The sequence below is a fragment of the Schistocerca cancellata genome, chromosome 8 (genome assembly GCF_023864275.1).
Source record: "Schistocerca cancellata isolate TAMUIC-IGC-003103 chromosome 8, iqSchCanc2.1, whole genome shotgun sequence".
NCBI lineage: Eukaryota > Metazoa > Arthropoda > Insecta > Orthoptera > Acrididae > Schistocerca > Schistocerca cancellata.
Window position 1 is genome coordinate 4,193,267 of NC_064633.1, and position 27,697 is coordinate 4,220,963.

General features: G+C 38.2%; 2 protein-coding genes across 2 annotated transcripts in view; both read left to right on the forward strand.

Moving 5' to 3' along the window:
- LOC126094954 (high affinity cationic amino acid transporter 1-like) overlaps positions 1-15,761 on the forward strand; it is a 121,383-nt gene extending 105,622 nt beyond the window's left edge. Inside the window, exons 7-10 of the mRNA XM_049909608.1 lie at positions 862-959; positions 5,176-5,315; positions 6,237-6,339; positions 15,572-15,761. Coding sequence (XP_049765565.1) covers positions 862-959; positions 5,176-5,315; positions 6,237-6,339; positions 15,572-15,761 — 531 coding nt within the window. The remainder of the gene's footprint in view (positions 1-861; positions 960-5,175; positions 5,316-6,236; positions 6,340-15,571) is intronic.
- On the forward strand, positions 15,758-24,522 carry LOC126094955 (cationic amino acid transporter 3-like). The gene is made up of 3 exons (XM_049909609.1): positions 15,758-15,985; positions 18,858-18,966; positions 24,398-24,522. The coding sequence occupies exons 1-3, from the start codon at positions 15,758-15,760 to the stop codon at positions 24,520-24,522; spliced, it is 462 nt and encodes a 153-aa protein (XP_049765566.1).
- The last annotated feature ends 3,175 nt before the right edge of the window (positions 24,523-27,697 follow it).

The window sequence follows — 27,697 nt, forward strand, 5'->3', positions numbered from 1 at the left end:
GCCTCAGTGGGTTCTTCAGACATTCCCAACTTTCTGCCATATCACAGTCAGAATATTCCATGAATACCATCATCAAGGAGAGCCTTCAGGGATTTGGAATAATGCAAGTCACTTCTGTAAGCTATACTAACAATAATTTATGACCAGAGCTAATCTAATCATATTGTTAAATATGGGCATTATTTCTAATTTGGAAATAATAGATTAGCTCTGGTCATAATTTATTGTTAGTATAATTTACAGAAGTGACTTGCCTCGATACTGGTCCTCCTCTTTTACTACTGAGCTAGCTTCTGTGTCTGTCTACTTCATGTAACTTTACCAGTAAACAGACACCTGACAGTGGTTTGTCTAAAGTCAAGATTTGTTAATGCACGCATTAGAGCTATGTGGAATTACATTGCTGAGTCCAGATAGTCTGATATATTGCAGAATTAGAAGGCAATGAGGTTTTTTTTTACTTTGTTTTTTGAATATCTGGCGATTTTCAATTTCCTGCCTGTTGTCTGACAGTGACTGTTGTAGATTTTTATACCATAAAATAAAACTCTGTTCTGAACCCTAAACAGGGATTTATATTCCATATGGAAATTGTTTTCACTTCTAGTATTGTGATTGTGAAGGGGCAGATTTGCTTTTAAAATTGTTAATTTCCATGGCAGATACATCATTAATAATGTTCAACCCCAAAAGCATCTATGGATTTGTGTTGACTATCATATGACATATTTCTTGCATTCAGAAATCACATAACAGTTCACTTGTCACAAATGATGGCAATTTGATTTCTTTTATGTATTTAAAATGCTTTGTGAATCAAACAGCATTACAATGTATGATTTGTAATTTGTTTCTTCATAGGATGCAGATGTGCCAATATTATATGCATTTCAGAAAACTGGTTGGGGTTGGGCTCAATGGATTGTAAGCATTGGTGCTATTTCCAGCCTCAGTACAAGGTGTGTACCAAAATATTTCAAAATGTGTAACCACACTCCTTGTGTAGCTGTGGTAGTTGTTATCTATTTGAAACTCAAGATTATTACAATATGACACTGCGGTGCCTGTGTTGTTAAGAATAATGATGCATTGTTCCTATGGACATGCATGCATGTCTGAGGGAACATTGCATCATTCTTCTTAACAACAGAGGCACTGCAATATCATATTTATTGGCTGATACCAGGCAGTGACTTTCAATTAAAATCTCCTCCCCTGTATGGGAATTACAGAATTTGTGCATGAGTACAGGTTGTGATGCAGGAACGATGACATATGGGAATTTGGGTGTGGCCATGAGTAATTGCATGGATAGCCAAAGTGGTTAAGGCAACTGCTCATGTAGAGTGAGTAATCTGGGTTCAAGTCTCAGCCCAACACAAATTTTCAATGTCACATTCCCGAGCTGATGGATGTTTGTATTCACAACCACAGACACACGTCACATATTGCAAGATTATTATGTTTCTCATAATCAGAATGGCGAATTTGAAGTACAACAGTTTGTGGTAACTTTCTTCTATGTCTATCCACATTATAATTAGCATCTGTGTTGTATTAAAACAATATGATACATAAAGTCTGTAGCTTAGTTTAGTTTAGTTTAGTTATCTGTTCCTTCAATGTTACAGTTCACTGTGATATGGAATATGTCAGTAGATTCACAAATACTCTACATTTTCTTTATTGAGCGTATTTTAATTCCATCTTTGCAACTACAAGAAAATGTATGTTTTGTCAGCAAATGCATTTCATTTTATTAAAATAAAACATCATCAATGGTCTGTAATGAAACATATTTACAATCTGAGTTCCTTTCTTTTTTGTACACCAGGGTTTTTATTTTAATCATTAACTAAAATAAAATTTAATATGTGTAACCAAAGTACACTAAAATATTTGTCATAAAAATTATGTTCATTGTGTTTGTTACCACCTTTAATTCACTAGACAGATAGCAATATATTTTTTATGCCTGCATACATTGTACCTTTCTACACACAAAAGACAGGAATCATGGTGGCTATTTTTGTTGTTAATGTTGTATTTATAAATGCTATTGTTATTTTCAAATTGTGGCTGGTTCTTCATAAACAAGTACATGTATTGTGAAGCTGTTGTCAGTCATCATCATTATCATCATCTATTAACCATCTCAGATTGCATGGGCATGAGGTAAAATTGTGTTTTCCATCTACCATATATACACAAATAATACACGCCCTCAAATAATCCGTACACCCCAATTTTGAGGAAGAGGAAAAAAAATAAATTATTTTTTGCTTTAATTTGTTTTATTTACAAAAAAGAAATTGTTCCAACATTATGATGTGTTCAAAAGTATGTATAATAACTACTGGTTTGAAGCAATGCTGCTGTACAGGTTGATACATCGTTAAAACGCAACTGATTCAGCGGCGTGCAGCTGGCCAGCCGGTGGGCGGGCGACCAGCCGCGTGCAGCTGGCCGGCTGTCCCATTAGACGGGCGGGCCCCAGGGAACATTATCACCGCCAGCCGGGACTCTAGGTGTACCTACAATAGCAAAAAAAAGAAATGTGAATTATCTTGTTAAGAATTTGTTAATATGGTATGTGCAATAAAATATTTTAATCAATACCGGTACGTTTCCTCTCTTACCACTCTATTCATCACTTTCATCGTCATCGCTAGTGGGAGAATCATTGTCGTCTTCACGATCTTCCCATAGAATATCATCCTCTGTTCCATCCAGTGAATTTGTGATTCCACATTTTTTGCAGGATTTTTCCACCAGTGGTTGCGGAATGTAGTCCCGTGCACTTTTCACCCATTCACAAATCTGGGACCAATTCAGTCATTTGATTTTTGCACTAGGTTTTCATCAGCCATCCATTGCGTATATTGCTGTTTAAGTGCAGCTTTGAATGTCCAATTTATAGACACATTTAGTGGTTGTAGAATGGATTTTAGGCCTCCAGGGATAATGACCATGTCAGTTTTCCGTTTTGTAATTTGTCTCACATTTCCTTAGTTGTATGTCCGTGGAAACTGTCCAGGACCAACAAGTTGCGTAAATTCAGTAACGCACCAGGACGACATTGCCAAACATGTGTCACTCAGTCAATTATAAGTTCATTGTCCATCCACCCTTTCGGATTCACTCTCACTAATACCGGTATGCCTTTTAGTGATATTTACGGAATAGTTTTCCTTTTAAATATCACATAAGGTGGTAGCTTTCGTCCATTGCCAGTTACACACAACATCACTGTACATCTTTGTTTCTCACTGCCGCCAGTTCGTATCATGATGCTGGATTCTCCTTTCCTGTTCACCGTGTTGTCGAGCGGTATCTCAAAATAGACTGGCATTTGATCCGCATTACCAATTTGCAATAATATATAGGACTGTTTACGGTGCAGGTTTATCACCTAACAATGAAAATTCACTATTTTTTCCTCGTAATCGCATGGAAGCCGCTGAGCGATAGTAGTTTTCCTTCAGAATCCTAAACCATTTCGGTTGAAAAATCTTGATAGCCAGCCTCAGCTAGCTTTGAAACTGGTAATGCCTAGTTCTTTAGCTAAAGACAATGCTTTAAGTTGGCACATTTCACTTGTCACTGCGCATCCGTATTGTCACTTCTCATCTACACAATCGCAGAGCATTTTCTCGAGGTCCGGATGCTTCGCTTTTTGGCTGTGAAATGCCTGGCGATTACTATTAGTTTCTTGAAGCTGTGTTTTATTTTTTCACCAGTTGCGAATACAACTATCACTCATATCGTACTTTCTTCCTGCTGCATGGTTTCCGATATTCTCGGCTTCTTCAATAATTTTCACTTTTTCTTTAGCAGTGTACGAGCAATAACGAGAACTTGTAGCCATAATTAACAAGATCGAAGATGTTAATACTTCACTCCTGATGTGCTACTGATGCATCACAGACTGAGGCTGCAACAGTGCAATGGTATAATGGGATGTATTGTTGGAGGCGGAGCAGTACCAACAATATTTCGAATAATCCGCACACCCCAGTTTTTTGTCCTAAAATTCGGTAAAAAACATGCGGGGATTATTCGAGTATATACGGTATGTCAAGGTACATGTCTTGCCGCTCAACTTGTTGTTATACCACTCCTTTTACTTCCACATCCCATTTCACTTGAGTGATGCACCATCTCTTGGGATGCCTGTTAGGTCCCTCACCTTCAGGTTCCTTTTCAAGCCATTTTCTCAACATTTTTGTTTGACCCATCCTATTTACTTGTAAAAAACATTTTAACTTCGATATTCTTATGCTTTTGCATAGCAGCTACATCACTTGTATCTTGTGTTTCTTGCTAGATCTTTTTTTGGTTAAAACCTTGAGCTTGTTAACTTCATCATTGTCACCTGGAACTGTCCTTGATAATTATTCCAAACTGAATTAACTTATAGAAAAGTGAGTCAACTTCCTGGAGTTTCACCACCAGAATGAGCAAAGACACAAAAAAGCACATTTTTCTGAGCTCAGATGTGTGAGATGATCTATATTTTGTGATTTCCAAGTCCATTTTTATTCAGTATACACACCTAAAAATTTTTGCTCTTGTCCACAGTTGCTGCAGGATGTGTCCCTATGAATAATAATAATAATAATAATAATAATAATAATAATAAACAAGCAGTTTATGCAACATGGATGATCCATTATATTTAGTTCAAATTTTTTGGATGATTTGTACCATGATAGATCAATATGTTGCAGGAGGCCAGTTTGAGCCTGTTCTTTCCTCTGACCTCAGTGCTGTGGTACATTATTTTTAGGACCATACAAAACTCTTGGTTTAAACAGCAGACATTTTTGTGCAGAGATCCTTCACAAAAATGCCATGGGAGTCTATTAAATGATTCAGTACCATCTAAAAGTGTTTGAAACAGTCCATAAGTGGAGGACATTTTGAAATTTTGTACTTTCATCAATAAATCATATAGGAATGATTTTTGGAGATATGTTTCTAGATTTCTTTTCTTGTATTGATATGAGGAATCAGCCCTCAAAATTTGTAAAAGTATTTTGGTTCAGCTTCTACAAATATGTTTGTTAAACCATTGATACTTATAGCAGAGAAAAACAATAAGTTACTTACATGTATTAAGGTTCTAATATATCCTGAAAAAACTTCTTAGCAATTCATTTATCTTTGTTTCAGTTTCCTTGGTGGAATGTTTTCACTCTCACGGTTACTTTATGCTATGTCTTCAGATGACCTCTTATTTAAGTTCATGGGAAAAGTGCACCCTAGGTTCAGAACACCATTCATTGGTACACTTTGTGCTGGTGTTTTAACTGGTGAGTATGCAATTATTTTTCTATTTTGTTGTAAATGGAATAGGTAGGACATAAGTACTGAGAAATGTATTCCACCACTCACCCAATCTATGCAATATACTTGTTCATCCTTATGCCACACTGTCTCCCAGCCCCTAAGACACATAAGACTTATTCCTGTGGAAGACCCAGTGGCAAAAACTGTCCAATGAACCCACCCAGTGCATCCTGCTCCAGTCCCATCACAAGTTTATCCAGTCCCATCAGAGACAAGGACACTATGAAGACAGTCATGTCATATATCAGCTCTGCTACAATTTCTGCCCAGCATTTTAAATGGACATGACCATCAACCAACTGTACACTTGAATGAACAGCTATCATCAACTATGGACAAGAAGACAGCTGACCACTAAATAGCAGAACATGCTGCTGAGTACAGTATGCATTATTTCAGTGGCTGCTTCAGAGTCCATACTACTGGCTTCTCTGAACTATGCAGATGGGAGTTGTCCTTGCAGTACTCCTGGCTTCAGTTTCCACTAACTCCTTCCAGTACACCTACCTCCAGCTTGCACCATAACCCTAATGTCGCTCATTCAGTACCAACACCCTCTTTCCAGCAGTCTCCCCTGTCTCTGTTTTCTCATCCACTCACAACACTCCTCCAGCTCACTGAATGTCATCAGCACTGTGCACTGCATGAACTCAATGGTGCTGTGTTGCACTCTCACTCCATGTAGCCATGTTTTACGTGGGCAATGACTTCTGCCTCTATTTAGATATTAGTCTAAGGAATGAACTGTAAGAATGAAAAATTCACTCATATAAGAGATATTATGATATTACAGTATGTTACATGTTAATACCCTAGTTCTTTAAAAAGGCTTTCCCTCATTGTGCTAATTTTTAAATAAGTCCACAAATTTTCTGGATTTTTAGGTCTTATGGCACTCATCTTTGATGTGGATGAACTTATTGACATGATGTCAGTAGGAGCACTTGTGGCATACTCTGTAGCTGCCGCTTGTGTGCTACTTTTAAGGTGAATATGTTTAGCATAATATTTTATTGTCTTGAATGTGTGAGAGTTATGCTCATTTGTTTAGTAGTCATTATTTTGTGCCTGTGTGTGACTCAACATCTCCACTATATGATGAGTAGTTACCTATCCTTTTCATAATATTGTCATTATTCCAGTTAGAGATTACTTACATAACCAGTTTCCCACCATATTTTCATGGGATCTGTTTTTAGTGGATATTTTCTAGAAAATACAGCTACCAAATAAATATAGATGTAGGTGTAACAATAAATGGAAAAAAACAAAAAACAACAGTCATAATATATCTGAACTTTTCAATCACTAAAAAACTGTTCAATAAGAAAAATGACCTACCCATACCAATCTAGGACACTGAAAAATCTAAAAATTATTCTACATACATGTAATATAAGGAGAGGGGGAGAATCTATATACACAAAATTAAAATAAAGTCCCTGGCTATAGACCTCACTGAAGAGTGCTGTACTTTAGTAATGGACTCTGAAACATACAAGATACCAATTCTGACTGCCTGTAGGATCCAACAAGAAATGTTTTAAACTTCATCAAACAATGAGAGTGAATACTAATAAGATTTAGTAGAAATAACTGGGAAGTGATTGTGTGTGGAGATTTCAACATGGACTTCATCCAAACAATTTTGATTGAGGGCACCTAGAGTTACTGATGTCAAGATTTGATTTAATGAAATAGATTTGAACTGCATAATAAATGGAATCTGACCATGATAGTCAAATGGCAGCAATAGAGCATCTCTATCAGTCAGGTTTAACTTAGAAAGGAAAAGTAATGTTTGATGAGATTTCGGGATTGCAGCCAGATCACGTTGACTTCTTGCTACGATATTTCAGCCGGCAATTGTCCAGCCATCTTCAGGAGAGTGTCCGTCACTGGAGACTGAAAGTTCCCAGAGGCAACTTTATAGAAAAAAATTGGCGCGAAAATTCATGATCATTGGCCTCCATCACAGGAGGTATCAAAACCCACACCCTCCGGAGCTACTATTCTATCTGTGGAGCGCAGGCGCATGCGTAATGGTGAAAACTACATGTCCACCCTCTGTTGGAATGCATGCCCGCATCACTAAAAACAGACATCAGGCATCACTAAAAACAGACATCAGATGTTGCCAGACATGTCATTATGAATAAACTGTCTTCTCTCGAAGGAAATTAGAAAGATCACTGGGTCCCAAGTCTTGTACAGTTGAAAACCGCCATCATGATTTATAAGATTTTGCATCTCCACAGATTCTTTAATTACTGAATCCCAAAAAGTTTTCACTGGGGCCAAGATTTTCGTGGCAGAAAAATCCATAGCGTGTCCTGTATCGACACCCCCACGTATGATTTGGTGATAACATCTCGACTCTCTACTGAGACTTTTTGTGGGGAAGTGCACATCATGTTCGCAGCTTGGCTGACTTTATCAATAAACTGAAGTCACTTCAACTCAGTGAAACTGACTTACTAGTCAGCCTCAGTGTCATCTCACTTTTGACTAAGGTTCCTCTTATGGATTCTTTGTCGCTCATCAACAATAAGTTCATGGCCAACATAACAGCACTTTTCCATCACGTCCTTCCTCAACCTACTTTTTATTCAACAACAAATATTTTGAACAGACTCACAGTGGTGGCATGGGCAGTCCTACCTCGCTTTTGATAGCAAACTTTCTCATGGAAGACTTTGAGGAAAGGGCACTAGATTCGGCAGAACTTAAACTGAGAGTTTTCTGGCGATATGTAGATGACACTTTTGTAGTGTAGCCCCATGGTGAAGAAGAACTGTCATGGTTCTGGCAACATCTGAATGCAATCCACAAGAACATCCAGTTTATGATGGAAATAGAGAAGGATGTTTGCTTGCCGTTTTGGGACGTCTTGGTTACTAAGAGAGTGGATGGGTCATAAGGGCATTCTGTCTACTGTAAGCCAACACATACGGACCTTTATCTGCAAGCATTGAGTTGTCATCATCCTTCACAAACTACCGGCATCATTAGAACATTGGTACACCAGGCTCAAGATATTTCTGATGGAGGCAGCCTTACAAAGGAGTGGGAACATTGAGAGTTGGTGTTCAGAGGTAATGGTTACTCTCCACATCAGATTAGAACAGCGCTAAGAAGGAAGAAACATGAACACCCACAACATCAAGAAGATAAGGAGCTATTCAAGTCCAGGGTACAACTGTACACTTGAATGAACAGCTATCATCAACATTCCACACACCAGCAACCTTTCATTTAAAATAGGCAGGATACTAAGGAAACATCAAGTTAAAGTAATCCTCCAGCCACCGGTGGAGATTAGTGCCCTTCTTAGTTCAGTAAAAGATGATTTGGGTTGCGGAAGGCTGGGATCTATAAAATTCCTTGCCAGTGTCACAAAGCTTACATCAGTCAGATGACACACACAGTACATGAAAGGCGCATTGGACAAGAACGCCACACTCACCTTTCGCAGCCCAGTAAGTCAGCCGTAGCTGAGCACTGTATTACCACAGGACACACTATGGATTTTTCTGCCACGAAAATCTGGGTCCCAGCAAAAACTTTTTGGGATTCAATAATTAAATAATCTGTAAAGATACACCTAGCGCAAAATCTTATAAATTGTGATGGCAGTTTTCAACTGGACAAGGCTTGGTGATCCCTCCAATTTCCTCTGAGAGAAGACAGTTTATTCATAATGACACGTCTGGCGACATCTGATGTCTGTTTTTGGCAATGCAGGGGCGCATTCTGACAGAGGGTGGACATGTAGTTTTCACCTTTACGCATTCGCCTGCACTCCACAGATAGAATAACAGCTCCAGAGGGTGCGGATTTCGATAGAGGATGCTCCTGTGGCAGAGGCCAATTCACAAGCATTTTCGAGCCAACTTTTTCCTATAAAGTTGACTCTGGGAATTTGCAGTCTCCAGTGATGGACACTCACCTGAAGATGGCTGGATGATTGCTAGTCAAAATATCATGGCAAGAAGTCAACCTGATCCAGCTGCAATCCCGAAATCTCATCAAACATTCAGTATGCCAGGAAAACTTCAAGAATCACAGGGAAAATAATGTTCAAAAAATTGTTAATGCGACTCAGTTCACACTACTCTGGGAGAATTGACAGAATCAGAAGAAATTTACTAAGTGCACACAGCAGATGAGAAAATTAATTATTTTTAATAATATTCTTACAACATTATGAATCCAGTTTTTCTTTACAATGGTTAAAGGACATGAACAGTGGGAGCTAAGAAAAATGTTAGCTAACATCTGGGATCAAAGTTCTTGTACAATGAAGAGAGAAATTTATTTAATGCATTGAAGAGAGAGATTTATTTAATACAAAAGACTAGATCTAATGAAGATTTAAAAATTCACTACAAGCAGTACTGCAAAATTCTTCAAAAAGTTATCAAACAGGAAAAATTCATGCACTGGGCACAAAAAAGTCAAAATTCCAATAACAAAGAAAGGACAATTTGAAGTATGAATAGGCACAAAATGAATAAACTCAAGAAGCAAATGATATTTAACTCCTAGATGACAGTAGCAGGGTGGCAAGTGATATGAAATAGGATGATTTTCTATAATTTCAATGAATTCTTCCTAACAGTAGCTGAAAACATGGGGACAAATAATGGTCCATTGAAAGCAGATCCAATAAGCTTATTAAGACAGGCAATAAATACTCCACCACTAGATATCAGTTTTGCCAACTCATCTGTTAAGAGAGATTATAAAAATCATTAGGTGACTAAAAAGTAGTAACTTACTGCTTATGATAGTATCTCTGCCAAAGTTCTAAAATCTTTTGCCGATTTGGTAGCACCATTCTTGGGATACCTTTGTAACCATACAACAAATCAAAGTGAATTTTTGGAGAGATTGGTGTATGGCACAGTAGTCCCAATATACCAAAGTTGAGATAAGCACTCTAATTACAGCTCAAATTCTCTCCTTCTTGTGTTCTCAAAAATTTTTGAGAAAATCACTTACAACAGAGTACTGAACCATCTGTCTGAGAATAATCTCTTGTCAACAACTCAGTTTAGTTTCTGTAAAGGCTTTTCCACTCAGGATGCAACATATAATCTCATGAACTCAATTCAAATAATAATAAACGACAGAAATTACCATCTTGGAACTTTCAATGATCTTGCCAAAGCCTTTATTTATGTAGACAATAAAGTTCTACTAAGAAAATGTAAGAACGCAATAACAAATAATGCCACAAGAAGGAAACTAAATTTGGAGTCAGGATGCATTAAACATTTTATTACCAGAGGTTTGGTGCTTGGCCCAATGATGCAACATTTCTAAAGGTTCTGTTTCATGATGGGATTTAGACAGTATGATAAGTGAATAGTTAAATGAATGAGTATATATGATTATTTAGTATCCTAAACTATCTGATTACCATTGTAATAAGACTACAAATCCTTGTTGCTACTGTGAGTAAAGAAAGTAAAAGTGAAATAAGATTTGCATTTTAGAGAGTACCAACAGCTTTTTCCTGTCAGTAAGTCTTCAATACACTTACACTAAAAGGAAGTAAAAGTAAACAGTAAACAAAATGTGAATGGTGTAACAAAAAAATCAGCAGCATTCTTCCACTGATGTGTCTAAGATTGGAAGCTTCAGATACTCACTTTTTTTATTTTAAGTTACTTTGTATGTATGTACAGTATGATTAGTGCAATACATCATGGAGTGATTTATATGGAGAGGTCAGAATGACATGTGGTTCCTGAAGAAGGGCAGTAGGCTTTTTAGTAATAGCAGGGGCAACAATCTCAATGATCTGGTTTTGTAGGAGGTGACCTCAATGTGCCAACAATGGTTTCTCCAGTATTTATTTCGTTTTTTAAATGCCACACAACCACCCATTATTCTTCATCATGCAACTCTCATTCCACAACTGTTGAATCGCTGTCATCAGCAGCAGTGAGACAAAGATCACAGTCACCATGAAATGCTCCGAATGGTACTGACATGAAACAATCCATGTGCCACTGATAGTCTCTGTTGGCTGAGGAAATCCTGCACTTCTGAGATTGCTTTGTTTGCATGAGAAGTGCATAAATAGAGTTTTTTGTTATTGTTTTGAGAATGAATCATAAAAATCAATCTCTGTGTGGAATTTTTTCTAGAAAGTGGGGGACAATAAAAAGTCTGTGAAGTGTACCATCTGCAGTAAAGAATATAAACATTCATGGAATACAACTCATTTTAGAGACCACTTAAAGAAAGCATGGTGCAAAACTAGAGAATCGTGGTGAGGGATCAACTAGTGAGCCAGATCAAGTACAACAGGTGCAACTAAAAAAAATCAAGAAGCTCTACAAAACATTTTTTTAACAGAAGTCAATTGTACGATGCCATTTCAAAAGTAAAGAGAGAACTTGAGTCTCTTTATGTACAACAGATCACTATTGATATACTGCCATACAGAACTTCTGACCAACAAGGTTTGAAAAATTTTGTTCATGCCTTAAATAGCAGATATGAGTTGCCAGGTAAAACCACACTTAAATTTTTGCTGATCACAAAATTATATGAGGAGATAAAAAATAAACTAGAAAAAGCCCTTAAAAATGTAATTTTTTGAGTGTTACAACTGACATGTGGACAAGAAACACAAATGAAGGCATACTGGCATTGACTTACCACTTTATAATGACTGAGAAATTAGTTTTACCCATACTAAAAGTGACAAAAATTGCATGTCATCACAGCAAAATCTATGGAACATGTAAGTAACAATAAAAAAAAAGTTTCCTTCTTTAACTTGTCAATGCGATGCTGAGCTTCAGTTCATACTTGTGATCAGTACATGTTGGTCAGCATACCTTGTAAAGTTGTTCTTAGAAGTTTCACCTCACCCACCACCACCCCTTTTGTCGATTGAAAGCTAAAGAAATCATGTTCTGTTTACAGACACTGCCAACCTTAACAAATCATTGAATAATTGCATTTCAACAGGCTAAATTTATTTTCTTATTCATTACTATAAATAAGTAACACATTTGAACATGGATGTCTCTGTAATGTACTTTCTCAAAACAATTTTACTGCCACTCACCATTTATAGGGGACCACCTGACATTTACACTTGAGAGGTGCATTTTAAGTTTGTATGATAACAGAGTAACAACTGAGAAATGAATATGAACTCCAACACCATCTGAACCAAAATTAATACAACGTCACAAAATCAGCTGGTCATGGCATTACTTTTACTGTGTTGCTGTCTTCTGAGTATATAAAGAATGTGCTGTGGTGTGCAATTTATATGGAAGGGCTTTCATTGTATTAGCAAATCAGAACAGAATTAAAACTTCTGGTGCTTATTAAATGGTGTCAGTATTAATGCATATATTTTGCCAAAAAAGGCTAATCATAGAAAGTTGTGAATATACGAGGGGCGTTTGAAAAGTCTGTGCAAAGTCAGAGAGATGGCACCACCGGCACATATCAAGGTCATGTTTAGTTGGTAGCTTCTTTGGAAAGAATGCACACCAAGTTTCAGCCATATTGGTCTATTTCTTTGTGTTTGGCATTCGTGTGAATCAAGGAAGTCGAGTGATTGTCAAAAAATGGACGAAAAAGAATTTCATGTGGTGACTAAACATTACTTTATGAAAGGCAAAACGCCTCAGGAGACTAAAGAGAAGCTTGATAAACATTACAGTTTATAAGTGGTTTCAAAATTTTTGGAGTGGCCATATGGGCACAAGTGATGCTGAACCTTTTGGATGCCCTGTGGAGGTTACGACTCCAGAAATCATTGATAAAATCCATGATATGATGACAGAAGAGTTAAGGTGCATGAGATTTGCTAGTGCTGTGGGCATCTTGAATGAATGGGTACATAATATTTTGCATAAACATTTGGACATGAGAAAGCTATCCGCAAGATGGGTTACGCGATTACTTACGCTTGACCAAAAACGGAATCGTGTGAAGTGTTGCAAGGATGGTTTGCAGCTGTTCAGGAAGAATCCACAGGACTTTAAGTGTCATTTCATCACTGTGGATGAAACATGGATACATGACTATACTCCTGAGACCAAACAACAATCTAAACAATGGGTTACCAAGGGAGAATCTGCACCAAAAATGGCGAAGACCATTCCTTCGGCTGGAAAGATTATGGTGACTGTCTTTTGGGATTTGCAAGGGATAATCCTCATCAACTATCTGGAAAAGGGTAAAAATATTACAGGTACATATTATTCATCGTTATTTGACCATTTGAAAACCAAGCTGCAAGAAAACGCCGGCAATTGGACCACAGAAAAGTCCTTTTCTGACACGACAATGCGCCAGCATTCACCTCAGCAGTTGTGGTCACAAAATTATTGGAAATAGGACTCCAACTTGTTTCACATCCCCCCCCCCCCCTGTTCACCAGACTTGGCTCCCTTGGACTACTGTTTGTTCCCCTAATTTGAAGAAATGGCTGGCAGGACAAAGATTTTATTCAAACAGGGAGATGATTGCAGCAACTGATAACTATTTTGCAGACTTGGACAATTCCTATTATTCGGAAGGGGTCAACAATTTAGAACAGCATTGGACAAATTGTATAAGTCTAATAGCAGACTATGTCAAGAAATAAAAAAGGTTTACCCCAAACACGTAAGTAGTTTTTATTTTTGCACGGTATTTTCAAACATCTCTTGTAGACCATATTAACTGAACTGGAATTTTTCAATGGTAATGGAAAACTCTCAGCTATTGTGTAATTTAAGCTGCTGTTTATGAACTTGCAGCATACTGCAGATGAAATATAGGTCCACAACCTGACTTTTTATCAAGAAATAAAAAATAGATACATCTCAATGTAACTTATGATGGAGCTACAATCATTTATTTCTATTTTAAGCCACTGTATTGCAATTACTGTAAAGCCTATGAAATGTTATCTATCATGTTCTGTCAAGTGTGAACTTTGAGTGGCCCAGTTATATTATAGGAATACATCAGTATGATGGGTGAAGGTGCCAGCAATGCTGTCTCTCCCCACACATTTCCATACTCTTCATCACTACTGTGCTCTTTATACTGCTTCCCTCGGTGCATGTCAAAACTCCCAAGAAAACTTCTACAAGCTACACACTTTATATTGACTGCACTAAGATCACAGGTGCTGCTGACCTCAGCTATGTAGCAGCTGTACCCTACAGCAGAGCAATGTTCTATTATTTTGTATTCAGTGTCAACTCAACTGAGAAACACTGCTGGTCTCTTCAGTGCACTTTCGCTATACCTTTTTATCCTCTGTGCGGTTTATACCACATTTCTTGCAGTTCATCAGCAAGCGTGCATACATAAGGTGACAGCACTGCAGAGCAGACCGTTAAACATCTCCCCTCTTACATCGCTATTCCTCGTGATGAGCTTCTCCCCCTTCTTCTTCTTCTCCATTTTCTTTTAATGTTGAAGTTCAACTTGATAAACTACATCATACATCATCACATATTGCAACACTATTTTCTGATGTCATTATGTTATCTGCAGGAGGCAATACATGGATCACATGATATTGAATTTCATGATACTTCAGTAAAAGTCCATAGACATTGAAGGCTACCCAGTAGTATCATACTGCATGAAAATGTCTGTGGATCGCCATACTAATCATTACATTATTTGATAAACATACAACCACTGATGTACTCTGAATTAAAGTCAACCTCCCCCCCCCCCCCCCCAAAAAAAAAAAAAAAATAAAATAAAATAAAAAGAAGTTTGTTGCCAGTACATCCATGCTTTGACATGCAGGCGAATGGTTTAATGTGAAATTCTTGCGTGTTTTTCAGTGTATCATATTGGATTAACAGTTGGTAGATTTAAATGGTTAAATGAGGTCTTCCTATGAATAATAAATGATATTTGCTGTTATGAAATGTGGATATTTTCAACAAGAGCCTCTACATGAATTCAACTGTTGTGGCAAAGTCCTACTTTTTCTTTAATATAACTCTGCTTCTGTGATTACAGCAAACAATAATGACCATCCATTGTTTGGTTGTTCAATCATTATTTCAATTCAGCTGTTATCACTTCATCCATGAGATTTTATATACTTAGCATTTAATGAAATGTATTTGCACTTGATTTACTCAAAGAGCTACGAACCATAGGTTTAGATATATGATACTGGATACTTATTTGTGAAATGATAATGTGCTTATGGGATTTACAGGTATGCGAAAGATGCTGATAACTACACAGAAACAGAACATGCAGATGATCACTTTCATATCAAAGACATTGTGAAACAAATTATGAACACTGAAAAGCTGAAAAAGCCAACAAAATTGTCTACATTTATTGTGACATGTGAAATTATTCTATACAGTAAGTCAGACTATATATGTCACATTAATGAATGAAATTAGGAATGCTGATCTTTACTATTACTGAAGTGTTTTATTATTTTCTTATTACAGTTGTTTTGTGTGTACTAGTATCACAACTTGTTATTCAGGCAAGATCATCTATTGGAGCAGCTGATCCACTAGCAATAACTGGTCTAGTAATCCTGTTATTGTGTATGATATGCATAATGGTGTCCATTGGAATTCAGCCTACTTCACAGGCTACAGTAACCTACAAGGTAAAAATAAGTTCATTAGATGCAAAATATTCGGACTAGACATACATGTACAAATCACATCTATAGGTTTCAGCACAAAAATGAAGATTAAGGCTTTGAAAAATAGCTACCAATGCAGTAGTAAAATGTTACAATACTGTAACTCTATGTGTTGAGATGCAAGAAAACACAATAGCTGGCTATTATTCACTTCATAGCAAAATTAAAAAAAAAAAAAAAAATCATCTGCTGGACAAGATCAAATCCCATGCTTCCTCCTTCAAAATTGCAGTAACTCTATCAGTAAACCCCTCGCTCACATAATAAACTTCTCATTCTTGAATGGTACATTTTCTGGTATGCTCAAAATTGCAAAAATTATACCTGTCCACAAAAAAGGAAGCAAAGAGGATCCCAGTAATTATCGACCCATTGTACTGCTTTCAACTTTTAGTAAAGTATTTGAATATATAATGGCCACCAGAATCATGTCCTTTCTAGACAAAGAAAATATCCTGTCACCTGCTCAGTTCAGCTTCCAAAGTAAGAAAGCTACAACAGATGCAATACAAGAATTTCTAGATCATGCACTGGAGCTTGTGGACAAAAAACTCCCAGCCATAGGTATCTTCCTAGATCTAACAAAGGCATTCGACATGGTTAATCATAGTATACTTCTGCAAAAGATGCATTCCTATGGAATAAGAGGAAATGCCTATGACTGGTTTAAAAGCTATCTGGAAGATCGACAGCAGTATGTCGAATTAAATGAAACTAAGCTCTCAGGTACAGCTAGCACTGTACATTCCTCCATACATACCATAAAGCAAGGCGTTCCCCAAGGCTCCGTCCTGGGCCCTTTGCTGTTCTTACTTTACATAAATGACCTTCCTCACAGCCTACCAAACTCAAAAACCCTTTTATTTGCTGACGACACCTCTATACTCATATCTGCGCCTGAACAAATTCTACAATCTAAAATAGATAGAACCACAGATCAAATAAGTCGATGGCTTCAAAGTAATAGGCTGCTGATTAATGCAAAAAAGACAATTGGAATAACCTTTCACACTGCCCAAAACAGAAATCCATTACTACCAACTATATCACTGGAAAAAAATAATGTTAAACTTGAAAATGAAATAAAATTTTTGGGGGTCACTATTACTGATACGCTCACATGGAAAAGGCACATTGACGTTACCAGCACAAAACTTAGTAAAGTATGCTTCATGATTAGATCAATAAGGAACGTCACTAACACAAGTACCCTAACCACAATGTACCATGCAGTCTTTCACTCCGTACTTAACTACGGAATCATCTTCTGGGGCCAAAATTCTGAATCAATTAAGATATTCAAACTGCAAAAGAAGGTAGTCAGAACAATTATGTTCAAAAAACAAAGAGACACTAGTAAACCATTATTTAAGAAACTAAATATTTTGCCCCTCCCATGCCAATACATACTAGAATTATTATTCTTTACCAAAAAAAGTATCAACAAAATTAGCAAAAATATGGACTACCACGATTATGACACAAGATCAAAAACCTCTCTAAGAATACTTCCCCACTCAACAAAACTGTACAGTGATGGTGTCAAGTGCATGGGAATAAAATTATATAATCATCTTCCAACTTTTATACAAGAAATCCAAGAAATAAATAAATTCAAACAGACAGTGAAATCTCTTTTAATAAAAGAATGCTTTTATACCATCCAGGAATATTTGGAATCAAAATTGTCTTAGTGCATGATAAAGTATCAAAGCTGAATGTTGTTAGTCAGTTTTGTCACATCATGTAACAATTCTCTGTAAAGCTGTAACTTTAAGTAACATAATTTTGTAGGTAATGTAAAATAATCCTTCCTCTGTATTCTTGTTTACTATTTTAGACTCCTGTAAACTGTATATTTGTATTGACTTATCCCATATCAGTTGTACAAGCCATTGTACTGATTTGATCCACGTGACAAATAATAAATAAATAAATAAATAAATAAATAAATCTTCAGGAGGTGAACTTCCAAGTACCATCAATAGAAAAATGTAGAAAGAACTTTTCCTAGCTTACAGAACAGATGAGTCTCTATAAATATGGTATCTCAGTGAGCTTCTCCTTCTTTCCAACTTTATCTATCATATTTATCATTCCTCCCTAAGATAGGAACACAACTTTTGAAAGCCTGGAAAAGTATATTCTACTTTCAAGTGTTTCTATTAGCAGGACTTGAACTTTTGACTCATATACTGGTAAGTAACAGCCAGCCATTTTGTTTCCTTGAAATGTGCCAATTGTTTTTTTTTTTTTTTTCTTTTTGGTGCAATTAACTCTCTGTGTTGCATTACCTATTACTGCCAATCATGGGATTATATGACAGTATCCAAGGTGAAGCTCAAACCCTTACTGTGTTGCATATTGATGTACTCACAAGCAGTCAGTGGCATGACAGCTGTAGTGCAAAAGATAGTATTACATTTGTGTATTTGCATGTATCTGTAACTCATGCATCAACCAGCTGCAGGTGAGTGGTTGCCTTCTTTCTGTTTTGTTTATTAAAGCATCATACATACAGATGATGTCTGAAGTGACTTTCTCATTTCTCTGACACATGCACAGTTTACTCTTCCTACTTACTGTCATTCACCTTTTCATTTCATATAGTGAATGAACCATTTAAAAGTGACTGACTGTGGGGTTTTAGCTACAATTTTAGTACTTAAGTTTGCCTGCTCCATTAGGTTTTGTTTTAAGAGATGATGAATAGTTGTTTCTGTTTAAAATCTAATCAAAAACCATGATGCATGGAGATGTGTTATTCCTTAAGAAAATAGTGGACCTACAATCTTTTATTTGCTATTTGGTTAATAAAAATTTTTGGTTCCAGGTTCCGTTTGTACCCTTATTTCCAGCTATTGGTATCCTCATTAATATATTTTTGATGATGATGCTGGATGGAGTGACATGGATAAAATGTGGAGCATGGACCCTTAAAGGTGAGCTATAGAAAAGAGTAGAATCAAATAGCTGTACCACAGACACAGCTTATGTTTACACATTTTTTATTTCAGAATAGACATACAAAACAAACTGAATAAACAAACATTTCCCAGATCTCTTATACCACTCAATGTTCCAAACAGAGTTTAATGTTAAAATACATTCACAGATTATGCTACATATACATACATGTGTATTATTTCATTATTCGCTCTATGTATCTTACAGTGCAACAGATGTGGAAAATATAGGGCAACACTTAGGGCAAGATTGACAAAATAAAAATCATGTGAGGTACTGGCACTGTTAACATTCTGGAATGCAGAACAACTGAGTTGTTAATAGGCACACGCAAAAGAAGGAAAACTTGCTAGCATTCAGAGTTATCCTTTGATAAACTAAAGTAAAACACACACACACACACACACACACACACACACACACAAGGATATGGTACAGTTGTGATAACCCATCATGATATTGAGTGATGATGGAGGTGCTCCTTTGTAGCTGATTCTTGGGGGTGGTGGGAGGATATGGTACAGGAAATATATCTGTGGTCTAGGTTTGAGGGCATTGCCTGTCAGTGAACGCCTTTGTGAGGTCTTTAGCATACTGGGCAAGGAAGTTCTCATCACTACAGATACAAAGGACATTGGTGGCTAGGGTGTATGGGATGGACAACATTTCTGAAATGGTGAGAAACCCATCACAAAGGCTTCATTGACTGGCAATACCCCCCAAACATAGTCCATAACATATTTCCCCTGACATACTCTCCCACCATACCCGAGAATCAACTACAGAGGAGTAGCTCTCTTATCACCTAATATCACCCTGGATTAGCATAACTGAATAATACCTTTCACCAGGGTTTTGATTATCTCTCATCCTGGTCTTCTGGCCAGGGTGGCCGAGCGGTTCTAGGCGCTGCAGTCTGGAACTGCGTGACCGCTATGGTCGCAGGTTCGAGTCCTGCCTCGGGCATGGATGTGTGTGATTTCCGTAGGTTAGTTAGGTTTATGTAGTTCAAAGTTCTAGGGGACTGATGACCACAGAAGTTAAGTCCCATAGTGCTCAGGGCCATTTGAACCATCCTGGTCTGAAATGAGGAACATCCTACACAAGATTCTTCCCATCCCTCATAAAGTGGTGTTCCATCGCCCACCCAACCTACACAACATCCTAGACCATCCCTATGCTACTTCCATTCTCAACCCCTTAACACAGGGATCATATCCCTGTGGCAGACCAAGGTGCAAGATGTGCCCAATCCACCCATACAATACCTCCTATTCCAGTCTTGTCTCAGGTTTATCCTACCCCATCAGAGGTAAGATCACCTGTCAAGGAGCCATGCCATATGCCAACTCTGTTGCTAACATTGCACAGCTTTGTGTGTTGATATGACTACCAACCAGCTGTCCACCAGGATGAATGGCTGCCACCACCTCACTATCATCAAGAACAAAGTTGACTACATGGTGGCACAACATGATGCTGGGCACAACACACTGTTTCAATGGCTGCATCACAAACTGAACTATCTGTCTCTTCTATCCACCACCAATGTCTCTGAAATACACACATGGGAGTTATCCTTACAACACATCCTCCTCTCCTCAATTTCAAATAATTCACTGTCCCTGCACCCTGTACCTGACAGTTTCCCCTTCCTCCATTCTGTCACCCCCCTCCCAGTCCATGTGCTCATGCACCTTCAGCATGTGTAGCTTTCCACAGCCACTACAGTTATGCCATCCAATATACCTACACTCTTCCTCCTGCATTTCTAGCCAGCAAATGGGCCACCACCTTCTATACTGCTAGCCACCCACCCCACCCAGCACCACCCTCACCAAACCAGTCCAGATTATAGACAATAGAATTGATGCTGTTCACTGTTAGTGCTGCCAGGAACACATAGGGGAATAAGTGTGTGTGGTTAGGGGTGGGTGGGTTACTTTAATCTAGCTCATCAAAGGATAACTTCAAAAGCTAACAAGTTTTCCTTCTTTTGTGTGTGCCTATCGACAACTTAACACTTCTGTTTTTCAGAGAGTGGTTTCTTTTAATCAAAGAGTATATAAAAGAAATTATATACTCTGTTGACAACTTTGTACATGATTTATTTTAGGACATAGGTATCTTAGGATTTAAATCATGTGGAAGAGAGGATGAAGTCATACGGTTGATGTAACTTTGCCTTCAGGTACATGTCAAAATAATAAAAAGCATGTTGCATTATCAGTTACTGTCCTCTCATCCTTAAGGTATTGCTTTTATTTCTAACTGATAGGGGCAGGGGTAGTTCACCTTTAGTTTAGGGTTAGCACCATTGACTAGTAATAAAAATGTCCTGGGTCCCAGGTTTGAACCTTGCTATTGCCTAAGTTTTGAATAATAAATATCACCACTGGCAGCCAAAGACTTCCAGCATAAGAAGACATCCTCAATCTGCCGGCACCTATGTGAAAAATCGTAGGATGAGTGGAGAGAAATTCAGGGTGGGAAACTGCCCCAAAATGGCAGGAGAATCAGCAACAATCAATGGCATGAGGATGCAGAAGGCAATGGAAACCATTGCATTAATGACACATAAGGCTTCAACAGGACCTGTAATTCAAATAGCATCATGATGTTCCATAAAATTTTGGACATGCAGTCACATAAATTCACATTCTTTTTCTAATATTTTGGCTGAATACCATCCAGCCATCTTCAGAGTGAGCCGAGGTGACTAACGCTCCAGCACTTGTTCCATCCTTTTAAACTTGAGGACAAAACCACTGCGTATGTGGCCAAAGATACACAAGGTGCCAGAGATGTTGATAGGTGGCAAAGAGGTGCAACATATGCATGGAAATTAAATCTGTGGCTGTATGCGATGTCTTTGTGATTTAATTAGAGAAACTGCCAGACTGTATGATTTGTCCAAGCTGAAGCCACTATCTCTATTAATTAAATTCGTTGCCAACTGAATTTCAATTGCTTCTTTCTCTACTGAGTCCCAGAAAGATGAAGTCGAGGATAAAATGTCAACATTATCATACACCATAGAGTGCCCAGTGTCAATACAGTGCTCTTCCATTGCAGATTTATTAGGTTATAAGAGACAGGTGTACCTTCGGAGCTCTGTGCATCTCTCCTCGACTGTATGTGTCATCTGTCCAATAAATGAATGGCCGCACTCACAGGGGATCTTATAAACCCCAGACTTCCGAAGTACCAAATCATCTTTAACAGAACCCAGGAGTGCTGGAGTCTTTGGTGTGGGGCGAAAAATCACTTTCACTTTGTGTTTCCTGAGGATCCATCCTATTTTTGACAAAAGGCTGCCCGCATCTCGTGGTCGTGCGGTAGCGTTCTCGCTTCCCACGCCCCGGTTCCCGGGTTCGATTCCCGGCGGGGTCAGGGATTTTCTCTGCCTCGTGATGGCTGGGTGTTGTGTGCTGTCCTTAGGTTAGTTAGGTTTAAGTAGTTCTAAGTTCTAGGGGACTGATGACCATAGATGTTAAGTCCCATAGTGCTCAGAGCCATTTGAACCATTTGAACAAAAGGCTTCCCATGTATGGCAGTAAAACCATGGATTTAAAATTTTCTGTCTTCTTCCGATTTTCTTGTGCCCACTGTTGATTACATTTGTAGTGCCTTATGTATCTGCTGTGGAGAGTACCTGTTGGCTTCAAAAACTCTTCTCAGGTGTAGAAGCTCGTTCTCCAGACTGCTCTCATCAGAAATGATGTGTGCTCTGTGTACTAGAGTTCTGAGTACTCTCATCATCTGCGAGGGATGGTGGCAGGTATTTTCGCATAAATATAAATCTGTATGGGTCGGTTTTCAATACACTGCATGTCCCAAAGTGCCACCATCTTTGTGCCATACCAGCACATCCAAAAATGGAAGGCATCCATCTTGTTCAATTTCCATCGTGAACTGAATTTGTCTGTGGACAGAATTAGAGATGATTTAAAAATTGTTTTAGCTTGTCTTTGCCATGGGGCCACACTACAAATGTGTCATCAACATACCTCCAAAACACTGTGGGTTTCAAGCTAGCAGATTACAGTGCTTTCTCCTCAAAGTCCTTCATAAAAAGTTGGCCACCATGAGTGACAAAGGACTACCCATGGCGACACTCTCAGTCTGTTCATAAAATTCGTTATTGAATAAAAAATATATTGAGGTCAAAACATGTTCAAATAAAGCTGAAACCTTTTTATTGAAAGTCTTTCCAATGAGAGACAATGACTCCAAAAGAGAAACTTTTGTGAACAATGACACTACACTGAAACTGACTAACATATCAGAATTTTTCAGTTCGAGTGATTTCAGTTTGTCAGTAAAGTCCACAGAGATACATATGTGATGAGTGCATCTTCCCACCAAAGGCCTTAATAAGGACTCTAAATGTTTGGCACAATCATAAGCTGGAGAGCCGATGTTACTCACTATCGGACATAGAGGAACACATTCTTGTTGATCTTTCGAAGTCCATAAAGCCTTGGAGGAATGGCACCACTTGGTTTAAATCTTTGCACAACTTCTGATGGAAGGGGGAAGGCATCCACAAGTGAAGCAGTCTTCCTTACCACTTGGTTGGTGAGGTCTTTACTGATCTTCCAGAATGTGCTGTCACTCAGTAAACTGTTCATTTTTTCATGATAGTTGTCACAAGACATTAAGGCAGTGGCATTACTTTCATCAGCTAGAAGAACCACCATCTCAGAATCCTGGCAAAACTTACGTAGTGCAGCCCTTTCTGCCACTGATATGTTACTCCTTTGTGGGCAAGCCTTCATAACTGCTCGGCAAGTTTCATATCTTACCTCTTCTGCTGATGAACAGCTTCTTCAATGGCACTGATGAAAGCTGGTATTGCTAAAACCTTTGGTGTGGGTGCAAATTTAAGTCCTTCACTTAAAACCGTCATCATAGCGTTGTCCAAATCATTATCCATCATATTAATAATGGAGCATCGAATAACAGTTTCTTGCTGTGAATACATCTCAAGCCGGCTAAACTTTGCCACCTGTCTCGATGTGGCTACTTTATTGACACTGAACACTGTATGGTGTATGATAATGTCGAAATTTTATCCCTGATTTCATCTCTCTGGGACTCAGTAGTGAAAGAAGCAATTGAAATTTGATTGGAGATGAATTTAATTAATAGAGATAGTGGCTTCAGGTGCCTTGAGATGGTTTACAATTACTGGTCTAGTTCACTGACTCTGTCTATAAAGCCCTCGAGGTGACGTTAAATCCAATCTTCCTTCTTTCCTGTTCACTGACACTGCTGAGTACTTCCAAAGCTCTCAGCTTTAACTTTACACTGAAGTCTGCAGAATGCGCACATGCGCCTGTGTGTGTGTGTAAATTACTTTTTTCATTTGTTCAAGATGTGCATCTTGCTCTTTCTTTTTAGGATTAGTGATCTACATTGTGTTTGGGTTTTGCTGCCGTTATAAAAAATGGAAGAGTGCTTCAAACACTTCACCAAGAACGAGTCGGAATAGTGTGGTGGTACAGAAGACATCAAGTAGACGGTGACTGCCATCACCATTATGACTGGATAAGAAACATTTCAAACATAGCATTATAATGTCAAACATGCACTGACCCCATACTCTCAGTATTTATTTATTTATTAGCATATGTTATTTTTTTCTGTTCATATTAAGCTAATGTATTTATTTTCTTCTTGTATCATTGTAATTCAAATATGCGATAATGATCATCTACGAGTTCTAAGGCAATTAAATTGTGTTACATATGCAAATAAATGCTTTTCTTTTCAATGAACATAGCATCCTAGGAAGAATAACTTATGATAAAATTTGTCTACATTATCATCAAAAACAAAAAAAGTCAACTAATGAGTTGGTAGGGGTGAAAGATGACAATACAGAATAATGAAGTCAACTGCCCACTGAGGGACCACTTACAGCACACAGAGAAAACAAAAGTGCCAATCTTAGAAGTCAGCTATGGTTGTTGTATTGCAAGTAAGCTGAGATCATAACAAGTACAAACACTCTGATACACTGGCCACACAGGTGTGAGAGAGTAATAGTTGTATGAATGAGTGAGAGTTCTGCTTCTGAAGAAGGACTTCGTCGAAAAGCTTAAAATATTTCTAATGTTTCTTTTCATCATGCCTGTCTGCATGTCAGTACCTCCTCTATGTAGTGAGTAGCTATCAATGCTTTCTTTGCTATTGTTAGGTTTTGAGAATCTTTTTACCTGGATGACTAAGTTACAAAATATGAGAAGTCCCACTGAAGTGAAAGTAGTAAAAAATTATAGTGCTTTTACACTTCTTTGCAGCTCAGACAATTTAGCAAAATGAGACACAAATGTTTTATCACTGTTCAAAATGCCATTCTACAACACATTTTTCTTAGGGCTAATAATGTAGCTTACTGTCATACATCGCTTTATAGTGACTGATTTTCCTTTGATTTTTAGTTTTCATTTTGTGTTCATGCCTGAGTTGAAAACCACCTGAACATGTCAGTTTAAGTTAATTTTCTTTTAACTAAATGTGTAAAGACAAGCTGTGTTTAATATCTTTCATTAGCTGTAAATAACGAGGTATTTCATCAGATCAAGGGCAAGCATACCTGGCTGTAAGTGTCCTGTGTGTGGTCTCCTTTACAGATAAACCACACTTTTCTAGAATTCTCCCAATACACCGAAGTTGACAATTTGCCTTTCCTAACACAATCCTCATATTCTTGTTCCATTTAATATCACTTTGCAATGTTACACCCAGATATGACTGTGTCAAACAGGACACTGCTAATGCTGCATCCAAACATTATGTGTTTGTTTTTCCTACTCATCTTCATTAGCTTCCATTTTTCTACATTTAGAGCTAGCTGCCATTCATCACACCAACTAGAAATTTTGTCTAAGTCATCATGTATCCTCCTACCATCACCCAACTTTGACACCTTACTGTACACCATAGCATCATCAGCAAACAACCAAAGATTGCAGCCCACCCTGTCTGCCAAATCATTCATGTATCTGGAGAATAATAGCAGTCCTATCACAGTTTCCTGGGGCACTCCTGACAATACCCCTATCTTTTTTGTTTTGTTTAAGGGTTCAAAAATAACTGAAGTCATAAGCAGCGATGTCATAACTTTAGAACACTAATACAAGAAAGAGGTTTCAAAGTGATTATGCATTAAACCCAATTGACAGAAGAAAAAAGAACTAAGAACGAGTGCTTCCTCTTGGAGAAAGCTCCACAAAATACACTGTAGAGGTCCAAACCAGAAATTAAACGTCCTTTGCCATGTTGCTACAATGGATAAAAAGCAAAATGTGGTTGACAGCCTGTGTGTCGTTTGCTAAGACAGCAAATACACTAGAACATAAGCGGTTAAAAAAATGGCATTCGGTCAGGAAATGGCAAACCATCAAAGGGTAATGACAATGAGCACAAAGTGGTAGGGGTCATCCAAACTGACAGATTCATACTAACAGCCATGGCCTCTAGTGCAATGGTAGGAGCACATGCTTGCTGAAAGTATTGGAGCATATGAGGTACACATGCCACTGGGCACTCTCTCGACATTAATGTGATAGGTACAGTAGGGTTTGTAGTTTTTGAGAGCAGGGAGGTGTGTTGCCACAAACCGCGTTTGTTGAAGCGCTGTGCCAATTACAAACTAAGTAGCCATTAAATGATGGAGTTTGGTAAAATAGCGATAGTAGCCATTACATTTCCATTGAATGAACACTGGTATCAGGTTTGAGAAAGTGACGAATGCAAAATATGAATGTGATTACCTTGCTGCCAGGTTCTGGTCCTCCCGATTGCATGTCCATCACTAATGTGCATAGGCTCGACTGCTGCAGGGCTGGGGAGTAGAACATCTGAAGCCTCAGAAAGTAGTTCATCTTTCTGCTTATCCTTGTCCTTGTGAGACTTTGATTTCTGTGAAGATTTCCCCATTTTATCTTCTGTGAGCGAAAAGGACCACACTTTTCTCCAGCCCACAGCCTTGTTTTGAGAGGGGGCACCTTGACAGGCGTCCTCATCCCTGATGTCATAGGATGACTAGACATCTCTAGCCACACCAATGCTGAGAGAACCTCCAGTGCTATAGGTGCAGGGGATGAGGGAGCTGACATTCCCTCCCTTAACTGTGGGGCAGGTCCTGGAATGTGACTAGGGTCTGGAAGTGTCGAGTGAGACATTGTCATTGCGTGAGGTGTGGACTGTGACATGACAGTCTCAAAACTGGAGACCATATTAGTGGATTATGTCTATCAAACTTTTTCCTTGCTTCTTAGTAATAGAGGCAGTCAAATGTTTCATACTCTTGAATTTTCTTCTCCCTCTTGAAAACTGAGCACTGTGGTCAACGAGGAGGGTGTGGTTCTGGACAATTGACACATTGGGGTGTTGGTCACAAGGGCTGCATTCGTGGGTTGCTCATTCACATGCCCAGCAGATAGCCTCATTAGAACAGTGGAAGGATATACCTGAACCTCTGGCACTTAAAACATCTCATGAAAGGAGGAAAGCAAGGCCTGACAGCCCACATATAAACCATGACCTTAATCTTATCAGGTAAAATGTTGCTGTCAAAGGCTAGGATAAAAGCTCCAGCTCTTCGTCAGTTTGTAGCATTAGGTCCCAATGGAAGAATTCTGTTAAGTTTGTTATGAGGAGGAATCTCCTAACTTGACACAGGTCTGAAGCACC